The sequence below is a fragment of the Rattus norvegicus genome, chromosome 16 (assembly GCF_021556685.1).
Source record: "Rattus norvegicus strain SHRSP/BbbUtx chromosome 16, alternate assembly SHRSP_T2T, whole genome shotgun sequence".
NCBI classification, from domain to species: Eukaryota; Metazoa; Chordata; class Mammalia; order Rodentia; family Muridae; genus Rattus; species Rattus norvegicus.
In genome coordinates this window covers 64,218,070-64,233,571 of record NC_141549.1, presented here as the reverse complement: position 1 = coordinate 64,233,571, position 15,502 = coordinate 64,218,070, and the positions used below count along the sequence as shown (strand labels likewise).

At 48.5% G+C, this 15,502-nt stretch overlaps 2 protein-coding genes across 1 annotated transcript in view; one reads left to right on the top strand and one right to left on the bottom strand.

Moving 5' to 3' along the window:
- Erich1 (glutamate-rich 1) overlaps positions 1-15,502 on the bottom strand; it is a gene marked incomplete at its 5' end in the record, with an annotated part of 52,793,804 nt that overhangs the window by 19,430,792 nt on the left and 33,347,510 nt on the right.
- Positions 1-15,502, top strand: part of Prag1 (PEAK1 related kinase activating pseudokinase 1) — a 53,269-nt gene that overhangs the window by 691 nt on the left and 37,076 nt on the right. The window contains 2 exon segments of the mRNA NM_001107315.1: positions 3,801-4,222; positions 6,780-8,563. Of these exon segments, the coding sequence (NP_001100785.1) occupies positions 3,932-4,222; positions 6,780-8,563 (2,075 nt within the window). The 5' untranslated portion in view covers positions 3,801-3,931.

Here is a 15,502-nt window from a genome sequence, read left to right as displayed (position 1 = left end):
CTGCAGCCGGGCGCACACACCCACATCCACCCACAAGCACACGCGAGCACGCTTGCACTTGGAAAATAGAATCTCCACTTGTGAGTCCTGGGAATGGGACTGGAGGCGGCTGAGCTTTCTCAGTCCACAGCGCTCGCTCACTGTTTCTGTCCTCCCAGGTAAAGCTCAACCGTGGTTTTGCACAGCCGGTGTGAGGAGTTTTGCAGGGCACTTAGGCCAGACTCGGGTTGTGAAGGTTTGACTGATCACTGTTCTCGTCTCTCCTTTACAGCCCCTTCTGAGGAGATTTGACAGGAAGCCCTGGGGAAAGCAAGTTGGCTTTCCTAGGGTCCCTCAGAACTTTGCTCCCCTTATTGGTTCAGACTGTGCAGGCTTCACGTCCACACTCCTCCTGCTGAGTTAGGATTGCTCAGAAAGAAGGAAATAAAAAGATACGTAAATATCCTCAGTGCCGGGGCTGGGGTGGTGTGGGGGCGTTAGGGTAGTCACTTCCTGCTTTTTGCCTGGACCACTCTGGTCAGTGGAATATAATGCATTAATCTATATGCTGTTCTTCCATCCATCCATCCATCCATTCATACTTACATACATACATACATATATACATACATACATACTATACCTTTTTGGGTTTTGCATCATGTTTTTGTAAAATATAAGAAACAATATTATTTAGATGGAAAATTTTTGGAATTCTATTGAGTAAAGCATGAGCAAATTTGGGTGCAAATATGAGGGGTATTTAGAGCCCAAATACTTAGGATCTGGCCAGTCTGATCCTTCAGATTCTTCTTGAGATGGGGTGGGAGTGTATCTGACAGCTCAGCTTTGTAAATCCTGGTGCAGAAGTTTGCAGAAGCAATGCTATTTTATCGTGACTAGGATCACAAAGAATGCTGAGCTCTTTTCCTGATCTTACACTGCAACCTCCCACTGAGAAACCGGAGAATCTGCATAATCCTGAGGGCCCACCTACCCTCTGAGGTAGGCATGTGAGCTAGGAAGGTGCCATTCCCAGGCTTCGGAGAGCTGGCACTACCCAGGGCTCTCTCTACTCCTGCTTTGAGTGTCATTTGCATGGTTCACCATCTTTTTTCCTGAAAGCAAACGGGAGACAGTTCCAGGCATAGAAGGGTTACTTCAGAGGCTGTTCTAGCTCCAAAGAGGAGATGGGGGAGACTAAGGAGCCAGTTTTAACAGGACTCAGTGAGTCAGGGCAGCCCGTGGTTTCCTTTGTTACTCTTATTCAGCCACTTCCCCTAAAAAAATATCCTTTGTGTTTCTGGGCAGTTGTGTGTTCTGTGTTGTGATCAGCCTGCAGAAAATGTCAGAGTTGTGGGAGAGAGCAAAGAGAGTGCTCATGAATGAATGAGTGGTCTCAAGGTAGCTTCTGGCAGGACAGTACAATAATCAGAACTCTCCAGGCTGTCAGAGGCTGATGGCTACAAAAGGGGGGAGCCTTAGAAAGTGGGATATCTGGGTGTTCTGGGTTGCCTGCTGAAGAGGAAATGAGATGCGGCCACCCCGAGCTGTGTCTGTGTGACTGTGACTGACGCAGCCTCTGAGGAAGTGGTTGGATGCCAGCCTCCCCAGCTTCCCAGGAAACTGCTCCACAGAGCTCCTGTCCAGGCTCTCCCCGAAGCACACTAAAGGGCGCTGGAGCCCTCCCTACAGTAGGCATGGGCCCGAATGTGACTTTGCTATGACCTGGTAGTTCTAATGGGGCTTTACACACAAACCCAACTTCTCCGAAGGCTAAAACAAAACGCCTTCCAACCATTCCCACCCCTACCCCCTGCATCCCTCATAAAACTTAGCAGCAAGCATTTAGCTCTCCAAGGCTGGTGACTACAGGAGAGAGACATAACCTGGTTGTGAATCCTCCACTTGCTGAGAGCCTGCCACCTCTTTTGGAAGATCTGGCAGAGAAGGAATGGGCTGTTTGGGTGGACTGGAAGAAGAATCTAGAAGAATCATTAAAGACCCTGTACTGATGGTAGGAGCACTCAGATTTCAGACTGTGTGTGTTTTCATCTTGTTTATTGTGGAAGCCGTTTCCTCATTACCTGGCTGGAGCAGGGGTACGTTTGGCGTCTGTACCCATTGGATAAGCACCTTGTCTGTGAGTGTGGGAGACGAGAGGGGGTGTGCTTCCCACAAGAAGTCTGGAATGATCTTCGGAGCCTTAGAGCCCCTGGTGATTCTCTCTGGTTAGCCCTGTTGATTGCTTAGAGAGAATTAACCTCGGGCAGATTCTCACCTGAGGAGGTGGAGTATAGCCCCCAAGGGCAGTGCTTTCCCAGTTCAAGGAGAACCTGTTTATCTCAGGACCTCCACAAGATTTCCTTCCTAGAGCAGTCTCCCGAAGGATGCTGGAGATCCTCAGTTAAGAAACAGAACAGTGAGCAGTGAGCAGACACTGAGCACGGTGAAGGGGAGGTGGGGTGGCTTATTTTCGGAAAGCAGCAAACTTGGTGTAGATGGGCAGGCCTTTCTCTTTGCTCTAACACCTGCACCTGTAGAATGGGATTCACGGCTGCCTTCTGAGGTGCTGTTTGGATTATTTGGGTAGTGCGTAGCCCTTTGAGCTCCTGCTGAGGAGTAAATTTACTGAGCTCTATGGGAGCAAATGGGGCTTTTATATTTATTTTCAGAAGCAGTGAGCTGCTTTGACACAGTGACTACCTGTTCCCAGGGGTATGATAGGGAAAACTTTTGGATAACCTCTTCTCTCATAGTCTGCCCAGTCTCTCTTAGCCCAGGACTGTGGAGTCAGGCGTTTCTGTCTTCTGTTTCCAACTTGGCATGTGGCCCCCTGCTTTGTTTACCTCATCGCAGAATTGAATGGTGTAGATTAAGCAAGGGGAGGGGGCAGAATTCCCGTGATGCCAAACATCCCTGACAAGGTGCCCCTGTGGGGCAAGCCAGCACCACACCTCACCCACTTTTCAACAACGCATCAGGAGCATGGATAGCAGTTTCCATCTCAGAGTCCCTGCCTGCTTCTGTTCCTCTTTAGTTTTTGTTCAAAATCTGCATGCTATTACCCATAAACCCTCGATTTTATATGTGGTGCTACTTTGTAGTCCCAGGCAGTTCGGCAGGCTTTGTAAACCCCAGATTCTGAAGAACGTAGGGACAGGTTCAGGGCCCTTCTCCTCTCAAAATCTAAAACACTGTATTTCGAGGGTGGGGAGCACTGAAATGGTGTGTGTGCGCGTGTGCACGCGTGTGTACACGTCCATGCCCATACTTGTATGTGTGGAGGCTAGACATGACATGGAGGCTAGACATGACAGCAGGTGTCTCCATCTATGGTTGTTCGCGTATCGTTGTGAGACAGGATCACTCACCTGTAGCTCACTGATTGGCTAGACTGGCTTGCTGTCAAGCCGCTGGAATCTTCCTGTTTTCGTCTCCCCAGAGTGGATCACAGATGCGTACGTTGTGCTCGGCTTTTCAGTGGGGGCTGGAGATCTGAACCCAGATCCCCACACTTGCATGGCAAACATTTTTCCTACTGAGCACTTTTTTGAAGCCCTGGGATGTCTTTTGTGCTCTCTATTTGAGAAAGGGGGCAAGGATTGTTTGTACAGTTTCTGATAGAGCTGCTTAAGGAATATCGAAGATATCAAAGTTTCTGACAGCTGAGCACCGGCCCCATAATAAAAGGACTGTCCCCCTTTGGCCACCTTCCCTTCTTTCCTTCCTTCTTCCTGGTCTCCGTTTTCACAATGGGCTCTTATTGCTAATGCACACATCTCCGATTCGTCCCTAATTGGCAATGATCTGCCTTCCAGGGAGTTGATCTGGAACTCATCTCTGCACCCCCTGTAAGACCGAAACAGAGAGCCGGGCCCAAGATGAACTCGCACCTTATCAGCGGCTCACAGTGCTCCAGACCGTTTGACTGAACCCGGAGAGCCCGAAAATGTCTGCGTGCAGTGACTTTGTGGAGCACATCTGGAAACCCGGATCCTGCAAGAACTGCTTCTGCTTGAGGAGTGACCATCAGCTCACAGCTGGCCACCCCAAAGCTAGAGCCAGCAGCCTACCCGCTGGAGCTCGCCTGCCTGCCAGGCCTGAGATTTGCCGCTTAGAGGATGAAGGTGTGAATGGCTTGGCCTACTCAAAGCCCACCATTGCGGTAAAGCCCACCATGATGACTTCTGAGACTGCCGACTTGTGGACTGAGGCCAGCCTGAGCGCTGAAGTTCCAAAGGTGAGGCTGACTAACCCAGCTGGTATTTTTACAGGGGCTGTTCCTATTCTAGCACATGGTGGCTGGCATGCAGCCACGCAGGGCTTTTGGAGCAAGAATTCCTGCAGGATAGTTGCCTACTCGCTTGCCCTAAAAATGCTACTCCCTGACAGCTGCTGTTTGGCTACTCCAATCATCTACCTTTCTATGTCTTCCTTTAGGCTAACATGTATTTGTCCACATACATCAGGATTTCTCCCTGATTTGGAGACTTATAAAAGGGAAAGCAAAAACAAAGACAAAGAAAAGCTTTAAACTATTGGCTGTAACATTAGATATTTATAGAAGCAACAGCCATTGTACAGTTACTGGCATCCACCCAGTACCCTTCCACATGAGCTTCTGTACCATCCACTGGTGACCAGTATTTTCACCGCACCCTCCACCCACTTCCCTTCCCCGTACATCGTAACAATCATAAGCATAGCTATGTAAAAGATAAAGCCTTAAAAAAATACAGCCACAATGCTCAGTCACATCTAAAATATTAGCAGCAATATTATTATTCCTTATAATAATGATTCTGCCACTCAGCTGGTGTTCACACTTGTACCTTCTTCATTTGTATGTGCATGTGTATGCACATGTGTATGGGGTGTGTGCATGCATGTACCCGTGTGTGTGCCTGAGGTCCTCCAGGTTTTCTTCCTCGATTACTTTCTACCTTTCTCTTCATTTGGTTCTTTACCTTTAAAGATTTATTATTTCTATTGCATGGTTATGACTTGTTTGCTTGAATATGGGTATATTGTGTGCAAAGGCCAGGAGGAGGTTTCAGATCCCCTGGAACTGGAATTCCAGATGAGTGCTTAACACCACCAAAACCTAGGTCCTCTGCAAGAACAAGTACTTTTAACTGCTAAGCCATTACTCCATCCCCTCTATTTTAGTTTTGAGAAACTCACTAGATTGACTGGCCAAGGAGCCCCCCAACATCTGCCTGTCTCTGCCCACCCCACCATGCCAATCCCTGGGGTTACAGGTGTTCTGGGGATCTATACCCAGGATGCCTTCTGGCATAGCAAGCGTTCTGCCCACTGAGCCACCTCTCCAGCCCCCATACTTCCAGTTTTGACTTGTAGATTTTGCCAGCTTTATCTCGGACCATAAAAACATTTATATCCTTAGAGGTTCAACCTTTCTTCTTCTCCCGAAAGAAAGCCTCGGAAAGGTATAATTACGGAGAGGGTGTGTGGGCCAGGGCTGCTGGAGGCTGCTGTCTGTGGACCTGTCTCTGAGACTATATGCCTGAGACATTCTAAGAACCCTTGTTCCACAATGACCTCTTCTAGTGTCGTGGATTTCCTCAGCCAATGTGATACATGAGCCAGGAAGGGTGTGTGAGTGCAAGAGAAAACAAAGGTCAGTTTTAATTCAAGGGAGGCTTATGTGAAGAGAGGCATTTCCTGGGGTGGCAGCAAACTCCTGTCCTTCTTAGAGCTGTTCCGTTTTCCTTGAGCTGGCTACACCCATTCACTCAGCCGGTCTTGACACCTTCAACTTTCACCTATATAAACCAGTGACTCTTTGTATTCTGCATCCCCTGGGGTAAGGAGCCCTAGCCAGCCCTGCAATGAAGCTCTCTGTACACATGGGAAAGGGCAAGAAGGAGAGGAAAACGGGAAAGTAGCTCTGTTGACGGGATGATTGACAGGATGGTGAGCCCACATCTTTGCCTTATTGCCCCGCTAGTCCAGCCACTTAAGCAGTGGGAGCTGAGGTGACCCCCATAAACTGGAAGAAAGGACAGCTGTGTGACAAGGCTCAAAGGAGAGCCTAGCAAAGAGCCAGGAAGCCTGGACCCAGCCCAGAAGCCATCCCTTTGTCCCCTGGCCTGTACTAACTCATCAGGCGTTTTTAAAAAACATACAGGGGCGGGGGTGGGGCACTACAGAGATGGTTACACTCACGTGTGTACTCAAAACAGACTATGACTCTAATTCCAGGAAATCCGATGCCCTCTTCTGTCCTCCTTGGGTACCAGGCACGCATATGTAGCACTGAGAGATACATGTAGCAAACGCAGACTAATAAAAATAATTTTTTGAAAGGCAAAATATTGTTTCGACTTGTTTCTTCAAGAATGTGCCATAGCTGGATTTTCCAGTGACCAGTCGGCACTAGGACTCATTAAACAAAATTTCAAACAATTTTCAATCCAGTGTAATTGTTTCAACCAGCGCTTGTGAGTTCACTTTTTCTGGTTTGGGTGTTGATTTTTCTTACCCAACAGACATGCGTTAAAAGCATTACCATCCCTGAGTGGGATGCGTAGCTCAGCATCTGGAAAGACAGATGCTCTCTGCTGTGTGCCCAGTCATGATTGTAGCTCCGGGGAGGCCAAAGGTGGGCATGGCGTTACTTGCTTACCCTCTGGGATAGACCTGAGTGCTGGGATGGACCTCTGTGCTGTCTGAGACAGGTGACAATGTTATCACTTGCCTCATACTTGGTTTCTCTTCTCCCTTCTCTGATAAAGTGTAACATATTTTTTTTTAAACCCTCCGGGGCTGTGTAGGTCAACTGGAGACGAACTCCAGGCAAGCTCCTGCTCCAGAAACAGGAAGATGGGCCAATAGTTTACCTCGGCAGCTTCCGAGGAATGCAGAAGGCTGCAGGCCCTCTCGCCTGCACAGATAGCAACTCTCGTTGTCCCCCAGCCTACACCATGGTCGGACTGCATAACCTGGAGGCCCGAGTGGATAGGAACACCGCCCTCCAACCAGTGAATTTCCAGGAAGAGAAGGCTGGGAGGGAAGAGCTGCCCTCAGCTCAGGAGAGCTTTCGTCAGAAACTAGCTGCCTTTACAGGGATGACGTCCAGCTGCCCCAAGGGCCCCAGACCCTGCACTTCTCCACAGCCCTTGCGGGAGTCCCTGCCCTCAGAGGATGACAGTGACCAAAGGTGCTCACCCTCAGGAGACAGCGAAGGTGGGGAGTACTGCTCCATTTTGGACTGTCGTCCAGAATCCAGAGATGCTGTGCATAACACCGAGGGCTCTGGCCGACGGCGAGGGGACTGCTCACCCATATGCTGGGAGCAGGGAACATGTACAAGACCAACAGAAGAGGAAAAGCAGGCTCTGAACTTCCCCAGAGAGTGTTGTGGTCAGGGATCCACAGCAAACCCACCCCACCTGGGCCCCAAGAAGCCGTCCCTTAACTCAGAGGCTGCCAGCTCTTCAGATGGTCTGTCCTGTGGCAGCAGCCGCAGTGGTGCCAACAGCCCCTTTGCTCCACACCTGGAGAATGACTACTGCTCTCTTGTGAAGGAGCCAACCTCGGTGAAGCAGCAGGACTCTGGCTGCCACTTAGTCAACTCTGGCAAATATGTGGGTCAAGCCGTGGACCTCCAGCCCCCAGCCCTTCCTAGGGAGGCTGTGCAGCCTGAACCCATCTACGCCGAAAGTGCCAAGAGGAAGAAGGCAGCTCCGGTGCCTCAGAGGCCCGAGCCCAAGAAAGAGCAGGTCTCGTCTGGCCAAGTATGGACAGGCGATACCTGGTCTCAGAAGACACCCTCTGGCTGGAGCCAGGAAAGGGAAGGCCCAAACGCTGCTCCTCAGGTGGCAACCACTATTACTGTTATCGCTGCTCACCCAGAAGAGGACCATAGGACTATTTATCTGAGCAGCCCAGACTCTGCCGTGGGGGTGCAGTGGCCACGTGGGTCTTTGAACCAGGACTTACATGGTAGTGGAGAAGAGCCTTTGGTCGTGCAGGGGCTAAGCTCAAGGGAGAGCCATCCACATAATATGACAGAAAACTCGTCCAAAGAAAAGCCTGCCATACCCCCCAAGCTGTCCAAAAGCAGCCCGGGAGGGTCCCCGGTGTCACCTGCAGCCCCCCCTCTGACTGACCACAGTGATGGGAACACCAGTGGCAGCAGTGTCGGATCTCAGCCTTCGTCTAGAGTCCCTACTAACCTAACTTCTTCCTGCCAGACCAATGGTGTTGCCGCCGGTGACCCTGCCAAGTGTCCCCCACAAGCCAACTCTTCAGTCTTGGACCAGAGGCGGCCAAGATACCAGACTGGTGCATGGAGCCGCCAGTGCCGGATAGAGGAGGAGGAAGAGGTGGGGCAGGAGTTGTTGAGTCAAAGTTGGGGGAGAGAGTTGGAAAATGGTATTGCAGACCATTCAAACTCCTCTACCTGGCACCGGCTCCATCCCATTGATGGCGCCTCTGGGCAGAACGGCAAAACTAACTCTGGGATGAGCAAATCAGCTTCCTTTGCGTTTGAGTTCCCAAAGGACAGAGGCAGATTGGAGTCATTCTCACCCCCTCCCCCACCTCCAAAGTCAAGGTGAGTACCCTGGGGCCTGATGTGGAAAGAGTCATTAAAAAAAAAAAAAAGGAAAAAAGGAAAAGAAAAAAAAAAAAAACACTAGTTCTAGGGCCTTTCCCAGAAACCTTTGCTGTTGCTGCCTCCCAGGAAAGCCTCAGTTCCATCCTGGAGTGCTGCCTGCCAGGCACCAGTGTCTGCCCAGAGGCCATTGTGCATTATGTAAATTTCCCAGAGGCCCAGCTCAGCCTTGAGAGGGCTGGAACTCACGCTTGGTGTGTGTGCTCTGCAAACAATCCTGGAAGCAGTGTGTGTGGACTGTCTATTTGAAATGAATCTTAAGAAGCGCCAGGGGGCTTTGGGGATATGGCTCTGTGACAGAGCACTTGCCTGGCAGAGGTAAGGCAACATGATTGGTCTCCAGCACTGGAGAGGGAGGGAGAGAGAGAGAGAGAGAGAGAGAGAGAGAGAGAGAGAGAGAGAGAGAGAGAGAGAGTGTGTTCAGGGGAGGGGCGGGGGGGGGGGACAGAGAGACAGACAGTGAGACAAAAAGAAAGAAAAAGGAAGAGGAGGAGGGGAGGGATAGGAAAGGCAAGGCTGGGGTAGACACAAGTTCAGTACAGAGTCCATGCTTAGCCTGAGTGAGGCCTGGGTTGGATCCCAGCCTCCCAAAAGCAAACAAAACAATGCTAGCAAATGTTGCTCCTTTTGCTACATTCTTATAATGGGACCCCCTCCCCAGATCCCTAAGTATCTCTTGCAGTGTTTTTGGAAAAAGTCTGAAACTTCATTTGTTGCAACATAGACAGCAGGGGTGGGGGGTGGGGGAAGTCACCCTACAGGAATTAGGCTAAAGCCAAGCATGTGCGCAATAAACACATACTGTTGTATTGGCCTTAACGAGGTCAAGTTTTTTTAAAGGAAGCTTTGCACATGGTAAAGCACCTCTGATGTGGGTTTTTCAAGGGAATGAGAATACCCTTTGCTGTCAGCATGCTAAAGCTCACAGCTTTTTCCATTGCCCTTCCACACTATTGCTAGTTTCATACGCCTTTCAAAGGTTCCAGGATCGCTAAGCTATTGAACTGTGAATGAAATGTAAATTCTGAGGAATTTTTTCCCTCATTTTGGTGAAAGCAAAACTGATCTTGATCGAGAGAGGAGTGACCCGCTATGACAAAAAGCCCTCTCTCTACGCCTGCTGCCGCCGCCGGTGTTCTGTTTGAGTGGCAACCTCTGGGTTGCTGTCGGAAACAAGGGAATTGACCACAGAGAGAAGCCACTGTGACACTTGGCTTTGAACATCAAGGTGGTGTTTTAGGCTGTGATGTGATCTAACAGGGCCTTGTTCTCATGACCACTGCTCTGTTCTGCTATTCCATTGGCCACCCACCATGCAGTATTGACACCTTCCAGAGTCTCACTGATTGTTGACTCTGTCTGGTCCCTCAGCTACAGCTCTAACCCCCTAAAGGAATGGATGATTCAGCAACTGAGTTCGTATTATAAGGTGTATATACGAACTTATTATAAGGGGAAAGCATGGATTTTTCAGGTGTTAGACACAATAGCTCATTTTATTCTTAGAATAGTCCCAGGAGACATGAATCATCATCTATTGTCCACAGATGACAGAATGCATTGAGACCTGATGGAATCTACCTGAGGTGAAAACTGTCCCTGGCAACTTAGCCAGAACACGTAGTGCAGCTCCTGACCTTCCAGCGCACGTAGAACAGAGCAGGTTATGAGAGCAAAACCCTCCAGTCGCGCCTGTGTGACTCAGTCCTAGGTGAACCAGATTCAACCTTACAAAGCCAACCTTCTATTCGGTCTCATATTTATGGGTTGAGGAAGCTGCATGTGGTCTCCTTGAGTCTCTTAGATGGGATGCTTATACTTGCCTAATTCTCTCTTTCAAAATTAATTTTTATGTTTATTTATGTGTGTGTGCTTATGCCCACTTGCACGGGGGTTGCAGTCAGAGGGCAATGTGCACGAGTCAGCTCTCACCTACCCTATCCTGTGGGTGCTGAGGCTTCGCAGTGAGTTCCTTTCCTCACAGAGCCAGATGAGGCTCCAACCCCATTATTGAAATGAAATGACTAGAATTCACTGAGGAAATTAATTACTATCCAAGCAAAAGGCACTGAACGGTGTTCAGTGCGACAGTTGCACTCCTATCTTGTAGGAATCAGTCTTGGAAATACCACTTAGAAAAGTAACTAAAACGTCTCACTGAAGAGTCATAGGACTTGGTGAAATCTTGGTAACCATAGCAACATGACTCAGGAAGGATTTTAATTAGCATCTAGAATGACTCTAGAAACCCTTGGTCCAATATATTACAATATACCCTTTGGGTTATTTGTAGTTCAAGTAAGTGGGAACCTCAGAGATTATGAGTTCCATTCAAGAACAAACAAATAAGCAAAAAGAACCTCAAAACCATGACATTCAAGAATAAGAGAAGCTAGTTCACCTGGGGAAACATTCTCAGTTTCCCCGTGTTGCTGGCATTATCTTTTGACTCTTACATATCCCCTGTGAATAGATAGAGGACAGACTTGGGACCATAAACTGGCTTTGAGTTCTGGAACTCAGAATGTAGAATTCTTTTAAGGAAGAGACTGCCAAGAACCCCCAAGTACTCTGATCTCAGAAGTCAAGTTGTAGGCGAAAGAGAATGTTAGGGCCCGCACAGCCCCAGCTGAGTCAGGGCTGAGTCCCACCAATCATGGGACACATCAGTTTTTGGTTTTTTGTTTTTTTGTTTTTTTTTTTTTTTGGTTCTTTTTTTCGGAGCTGGGGACCGAACCCAGGGCCTTACGCTTCCTAGGCAAGCGCTCTACCACTGAGCTAAATCCCCAACCCTCATGGGACACATCAGTAATTGTGGAAGATGATATCAGTTTTCCGAGATGGAAATTGTTGGAGCATCTTCAGGCAACATGGGAGAGTAATCTGATTTCCATGCTCGGGGTCAGACTGCTTCTAACGACCAGCTTCGTTGTGTGTGTTATGTATGCTTAGCACCTAGACGAAGGTTGCTTCATGCATGACTGAGTCATGTTCTACTTACATAGTGTGGAGAAACAGAAATGGATTCTCTTGTTTTCTTACCCCCTACCCTGAGGGGAGTGACTTGGCTTTGTAATGTCCGATATTGAGTGTTCAGTGAGTAGCTGGTCTCTCTTATTTAACCCCGTACTGTAATGTCTTGCAAGACGGGCTCTCCGAGCTTATTTAATGTGCCTTCCTTGTGTCCTCCCCTCATGGGATGATAAGGCTGAATCTGAACTTGCTCTTACTCACTGCTACCAAGGCAACTGCCTACATCCACAAACTCACTCGGCTTAGGGTGACGGACCTTATCTGGTTTCTGGGTCACCTTGTTCAGGGCAGGATTATAAGGGTTGACAAGGACTTCTGGTTGTTGGCTAGGAAACCGAAAACTGCAGGCTTCTTAAGAAGTGTGGGCTGCGTGTGTGCGTGCACACTTCACCTTCGGGAGGCAGCCCAAGGAGTGCAGCAGCACCTGGGAAAACAGTTAGCATGCCCAGGAATCCTGTTGCTTCGAGCCTTTTGTTTCCAGGCAGATACAAATCTAGTTTGACATGACTTACAAGTTTTGAGCCACAAGGGGCGGTAGTACACAGCCTTTTTTTTTTTTTTTTTTTTTTGTTAGAGCAGCAGACAAGCGGTTCTCAAAGAGACCCCAAATAAGAATGCTAGGCCCAGGCTCAGAGGTGAACTTGATGGTGGAATCAGAAAACAGGTGGGTTTATGTTTCTGTAAGGTCCGGGTCCAGGTAAGGCCAAGAATCTAAGAAAAAGTTTCTCCACCAGAGTGGGAGATTTTTTTTGTTATTGTTGTTCTGATGTTACCACCTTCATGGTTTAACCCACTTCATGGTGTTATTCTTTCCTCTTTGGGGAACCAAGAGATGAGGCTGTTCCTTGTTCAGTCCCCACCTGTGTTGGAGGGACAACGTCACCAGGAGAGTTTTTCCTATGCATGAAGGCAGCCACTTTGTTAGCTGGAGAAATGAACACGTCTTCACTGTGTGGTCTCACCTGAAGCACGGTCACTCAGCATGACCCCAAGGATGGGAAGAGAGTGGCCGAGATGGCCACTTATCTTCAGTGTTCATATCCAATCTGATTAAAGCTCCTAACACTTTATATCAGCCCCACACCATATTGTAGGGATTCATGGGGATTGACACCAGGACATAGGAAGTCTCGACTTCATGGGCCTGTCTGGGTGGCAGTTTGAAGTCGCTTTGTGTTAGGAAACTCGGTGTATGGAGACTCTTCTCTAGCGATCTACAGCTTTCCTGGCTGTGTTTCAGTGAGAGGTGGAGTTGGGTTACGGAGAATGCGTGTTGGGCATATTCCATGGGAGAAACCGCACACCCTCCGCGCACAGCGTAACAGATAGAACAAGGCCATGTGTCAACAGTGAAGTTTATACTCTTCTACACCATAGGCAAGCCAGCAGTTGGCCTCTTCCCATGAATTTGTAGAATCTGGAAACAGGGACTCACAGACGTTATAAGCAGGAATTGTTAAAATGAATTCTTGTCTTTTTATCCTATAGTGTTTTAACAATTGCTGACTTGGTCTATGTATATCTGTGTGTATGTGTGTATAGAATACAATCTTTAAAGAGAACTCCTATGCAATTTTGAGCTCGTGCCCTTGACTATGCCTAGGAGTAAGAGAGTCTTTGAATCACTGGGCATCTACTAATGACCTGCTTTTTCTATTAGGCTGTGTAGAAGATGCTAAAAGTCCAGCAATAGAAGGGTTTTTTTTTTTTTTCTTTCTCTTGGGTTCTGAGGATTGTATCTGAGTGAATTCAGTGATCAGGCATGCAGGGTGAATTTAATGAGGAGGTATACAGTGGGAGTTGAATTAGGTGTGCAGGGTGAATTTGGTGAGCAGGTATGCAGTTGACTGCCTTTGATGAGACCAGTTCTTGTAGATCTGGGTTCTCCCCGCGGCCTGTACTCTCTGTTCAGTAACAGAAACATAAACTCAGTTCAGTGTCCACGAGTTATAGGCCTCTCCTTCATGCCCTGTCGACTTCATTTTTTAACACATAAAGAAAAGCACTGAATTTCTTACTTGACACATAGTAAATGCTCAAGAGAAGTTGACAGACAAAGCAAATATCTTGGAATATGCAGTGTTCTAAGCCTAGGTCCCTCGATAGCCCTGCCCTGTTCCTGCCTCAGTTCACAAGGGCAGCACAGTATGCCCTGCATACATTATAACTCCGGCCCATGTTTTCATCTCTTCAAGAGACTCCAGTCCCGAGAGTGCACAAGTTACGTCTCATGAACTCCTGCTTAGGATTTCTATCACAGTCATTAGCAGAGAGCCATTTATACAGTAGATATTCGGTGAAGAATTTTTTAAAATTATTATTAGGGTGACGGAGAGATGACTTCATAGTTACCGCGCTTGGGAGAGGCCTGAGGTCAGTTCCTATCGCCCACTCCAACACCCTCTTCTGAGCACCATGCACACGATGTGCATAGTACACTCGGGCACATATGTGTGCCCGTAAGATAAAATAAATATTCAAAAATCACGGCTGTGTGTGATGTGTGTGGGCACACGTGCCATGCCCTGTGTGTAAAGGACAGAGAACAGCTTTGTGGAGTCAGTTCTTTCCACATTCGAGTGTGTTCTGGGCGTTGAACTCAGGGCATTAAGATGCCCTTACAGGCTGACTCATCTTGCCAGCCCAGAATATCTCTCTCTCTCTCTCTCTCTCTCTCTCTCTCTCTCTCTCTCTCTCTCTCCCTCCCTCCCTCCCTCCCTCCCTCCCTCCCTCTCCCCCTCCCACCTTGAGACCGGTTTCTCTGTGTAGCCCTGGTTGTCCTGGACCTCACTCTGTAGACCAGGCTAGCCTCAAACTTAGAGATCCACTTGCCTCTGCCTCCCAAGTGCTGGGGATTGAAAGAGTGTTGCCACCACGGCCCAGCCAGACGTTTTAGTTTATAAGAAGGCTGTGGCACACTATGGATTCAACAAGTTTCTATCTGGCTTTTCACTGAACACCCATTGTGACTCCCTGACTGCCCCTGCCCAGTGGAACGTTGCCACCTCGACTTGAATAAGCTGAGGTTAATAATTGCCCATGCTTCAAGGTGGGCAAACACGGCGGGGCGCAGCGCATTCCTTCTTGGATTAATTACTCTCCGGTGCTTTTACCTTGCAGTCTTGCACGTGACCTCTGCTACTTACTGGGCTCCTTAACTTTTTGGTCTTTTGGTTTTTGTTTTTAAGGTGAGCAGGTATATGCAACCAACTCCTTCTTACCATCGAATGATCCTTTCAAATAGTAATCATCTAGAAATTTCCCGCCAGCAGCGAACTACAAGAATTCTAGGGTGACGTTGCTTCTCCGAGAATAACTTTCTCATACTTTCTGAGAGAAGTCTGGAAGCACAGACTGAAGCCGTTTGACGGCCCTCTGTCTGCATCTAGTAGCCAAAGGAACTCGGTTACGGAGATGGCCTGACTGCTCCGAAGCATGGAAGTAACCAACTGCTGGGCGGTTCTGTTAGCGCCCCAAGGCATGTTGGGAGAATTGTTGATTGGATTAGCCATAATTCGTTCTTTCGTGGCTGAGAGACGAGCTGCAGGCCATCCTTGCTGTCCTCTGTGCAGGCAGCAAATACATTCTGATTGTAGACTTCTTGCGTCTCTGGGTTGGGATCCCCCATCATTTGTTTCTAGCGGCTTTAGGCAGATCCCAGGAAATGTTTCCTGTTAAGCAGGTGCACGCTCTTCCCTTGTAAAATTCCCCACTTCTACTAGCTTATGCTCTGGGTGCTGGATGACTTCCTGCGGGCTTTCCCAGCGAGCAGACTCTTTAGACGCAGTTGCTCTTTACTGGGTGACAAGGGAAACCTCCACATTGAAGTCTGTTTTTACAAAAAGA